The sequence below is a fragment of the Clarias gariepinus genome, chromosome 18 (genome assembly GCF_024256425.1).
Source record: "Clarias gariepinus isolate MV-2021 ecotype Netherlands chromosome 18, CGAR_prim_01v2, whole genome shotgun sequence".
NCBI classification, from domain to species: Eukaryota; Metazoa; Chordata; class Actinopteri; order Siluriformes; family Clariidae; genus Clarias; species Clarias gariepinus.
The window spans coordinates 28124717-28127675 of NC_071117.1; the positions used below are offsets into that span (position 1 = coordinate 28124717).

Genomic DNA, 2959 nt, shown 5'->3' on the forward strand with positions numbered 1-2959 from the left:
ACAAAAATGAAAAAAAAAAAAACATTTTTTAAAAGAAAATATGAGTAATAAACAGGAGTGGTCCCAGTACAAAACACTGAGACACTCCCCAAGTAGTAGCTGAAGTCTTATTCCAATTACCACATATCTTAACAGATTGAGTCCTGCTATTAAGATAAATGTGAGCCATTGCTAGATTGTTCCTTGTACACCAATGGCAGAAAGGTATTCTAGAAGGACTGAATGGGATACCGTATCAAAAGCATGGATCCATCCTGCCTCTTGTTCAGTCAACATTTCAGGATGCTGCTAGTGGTGGAACTTTTTAGGGAAGAATTTCTTGGCACAGTTTGGGCCCCTTAGTACCTCGGTGGCTGACCATTTCCATACTTTTATGACCACATTGTAGTGACTTCTGATGACCAGCAGGATAACACACCACCTCACAAAGCTAAAATCATCTCATACTGGTTTCTTGAACATGACAGAGTTCACTGCATTCAAATGGCTTCTACAGTCACCAGATCTTAGTCCAATAGATTACGTTCGGGATGTGGTTGAATGGGGATTCACATTATGGACGTGCTGCTGACAAATCTGCAGCATTTGTGTGATGCTGTCTGAGACTTCCAAACATTCATTAGAAGGCTATTCCATAACTTTGGAGCTTTTTTAAAAAAAAGCTCTTCCCCCTGCAGGAGTTTTTTATAATACGAGGTACTAACAAGCAGCTTGCATCCTTTGTTTAAAGTAGGCATGGTGAATTCTAAGACACTAGCAGGTCACTCAGGTACTGTGGCGCAAGACCATTTAGTGCTTTATAGTCCTATATATAGCTATATGTTAGCTATAGCCTTCTTTATTTAATTCGTTATTTTCACAATTGATGAAATTAGCTGGCCATGAATCCCTTATCATGAGTTCTAGCATTGCCTACATATTGATCGATAATTCAGAATGAAAGAAATATAAAAGTTGGTTATTTGTAACTGATATTCAGCAACCATGAAAGGTAGACCAGCACACCATGCAGATCAGTCAGGTCAAATGAGAATGTCCTATATTCTCTACACAAGTAAGAATAATAAATATGGTCCTCAAAAATCGAATGATTGCTTAAAATACACAAACCAGCAGAACAAAAATGTATAAATATAGGATTTTGTATAAATAGTAATGCTTAAGGTGATTATTTATATTAAATGTATTGATTAACTATTTATTCTTTGTCAGTTTAATCCTCTTAATCCAATTGCTGAAACTGACCCAAACTACATCAGTAACCCCGGTCTGAAAGACAGAGTGCACTGTCTGGTGAGTGTTCTACCAGCCGACAGAATCTCTCTCATTCCTGATGAAGCTATCCAAAAAATGAGAGATGTTCGGAAAAAAGCTAGTGACTTGGGTAAGTTTTCACCCAAAAATCAGGTGAAAAACATCATCACTTACAGTAATCACCGCAGTAATCTTTTTTTTTTTTGAGTTTTATTACCATGAAAATATAAGCTGAATTCTACATGAGATAGACACAGAAACAGTTAGATTTATGGAAACAATAGAAACAGTTTCTGGTGATTTAACAGGGATTCCTCAAGTTGTCATTTTGCCGATGGTTGATAAAGCATGCCCTCTGGTTAACAAGACCCTGAGGAAGATCTACGAAAGCAAAAAAGTTAAAGAAAAGGTAAGAATAACAGCAACATCCTTCTGATCTGTAGCTCCTCTATCTACTCTATGATATTGATATTGATGGTGGTCAACTCTATGATGTTGATCACCATCAACATTGTATCAGACATATGCATTCCTATGTTAAACATTAACTTTGTACATTTTTTAAATGTATTTGAAACTTTTAACATTAAGTAATGTTGTACCTGTTGCTCTCAGATGGAAGTTTGCAGTCAAAGACTGGGAGTCCCGATGAACTGCATTTTCCCTCTGCTCAACTACGCTGAGCAGATTACCAACGACATGCACACAGATATTCTGATCCTCATGGGAGCGACCAACATCGTTAGTTTCGCAAATGACTATGTTGAAGACCAGGTTTACAATGTAAACCAACATTCTGAATAAATTCCCAGTGTGTCCAGTTTAGTCTCCAGCAGAGAAACAACATGAAACGTGTCAGGAAAACGCAGGATGAACAGGAATGTACATAGAAACAATATGTTTAATCTTTTCACTTTATTATTAATATTTATCTGTCCATGTGAAAGATGGTGTCAAACTGCCTCCTCTTTTTTGTTACTCTCTCTAACACTCACCTGTGTAATGACAATTATTTCCTACTGGTTTCAATACATACAATAAATCAATGTAATAAGAGAGTCATGATCATTTTTAGCTTTATATAAGTTTATGTTTTTTTTCATATCACGGTGAACTGAGTTTATTTAATTGCAAAGATTTTGATGACTACACTAAAATAACACAAGAATAAAATTAAAAAGATATGTGTATTTTTGTCTCTGAAGTTAATAGCTGGTTAAAAGTTTATATTTAAGTCAACTGAAATAAACTAACTAACATCTATAAAGAATAGGACAAAACAACCAGATTTCCAGACGCGGGACAATAAGTTAAGAGAATACAACTGTATGCTGAGGACATATTAGCTCTAAGAGTGTCAGGGTGAACTAACCTGGGCGACCAGATGACTTAGCTTTAGCGATTAGCCCAATGTAGCATGGATGGTGAACCCAAACGCGGATGAAAGCGAATAGGCAGGATAACCACGCGATTTAGTTTAAGGACTCTCACAAAAGGGGAGCAAGGGAAAAACACAAATTTAACCCGCGTCCTATAAACACACACTCAAAATCAGAAAGCAAAACCCAATAAAGTGAGTACTCACGAATTGATGGATGGAAAGCCAGAACCGACATGGGCTGAACTTAATGACTGAGCAAGATGCTATGGTTTGTTTACTCCTTTTATACTTCCTGGTTCGCGACCGCTTTACTTCCGGGTCCTA

The 2959-nt window shown here is 36.8% G+C and overlaps 1 protein-coding gene across 1 annotated transcript; it reads left to right on the plus strand.

Moving 5' to 3' along the window:
- The first annotated feature begins 1032 nt into the window (after positions 1–1032).
- LOC128506375 (interferon-induced protein 44-like) lies at positions 1033–2312 on the plus strand. Its single transcript, XM_053476795.1, has 4 exons — positions 1033–1054; positions 1205–1384; positions 1563–1663; positions 1870–2312. The coding sequence occupies exons 1-4, from the start codon at positions 1033–1035 to the stop codon at positions 2056–2058; spliced, it is 492 nt and encodes a 163-aa protein (XP_053332770.1). The 3' UTR covers positions 2059–2312.
- Positions 2313–2959: the final 647 nt, after the last annotated feature.

Bases quoted from the DNA above. Each gene is read 5' to 3' on its own strand.
- LOC128506375 (XM_053476795.1), top strand. From the start codon at position 1,033: ATGTCCTATATTCTCTACACAA. The intron at 1,055-1,204 runs GTAAGAATAATA...AACTATTTATTC, and splicing joins GTCCTATATTCTCTACACAA to TTTGTCAGTTTAATCCTCTT. The intron at 1,385-1,562 runs GTAAGTTTTCAC...GTGATTTAACAG, and splicing joins GAAAAAAGCTAGTGACTTGG to GGATTCCTCAAGTTGTCATT.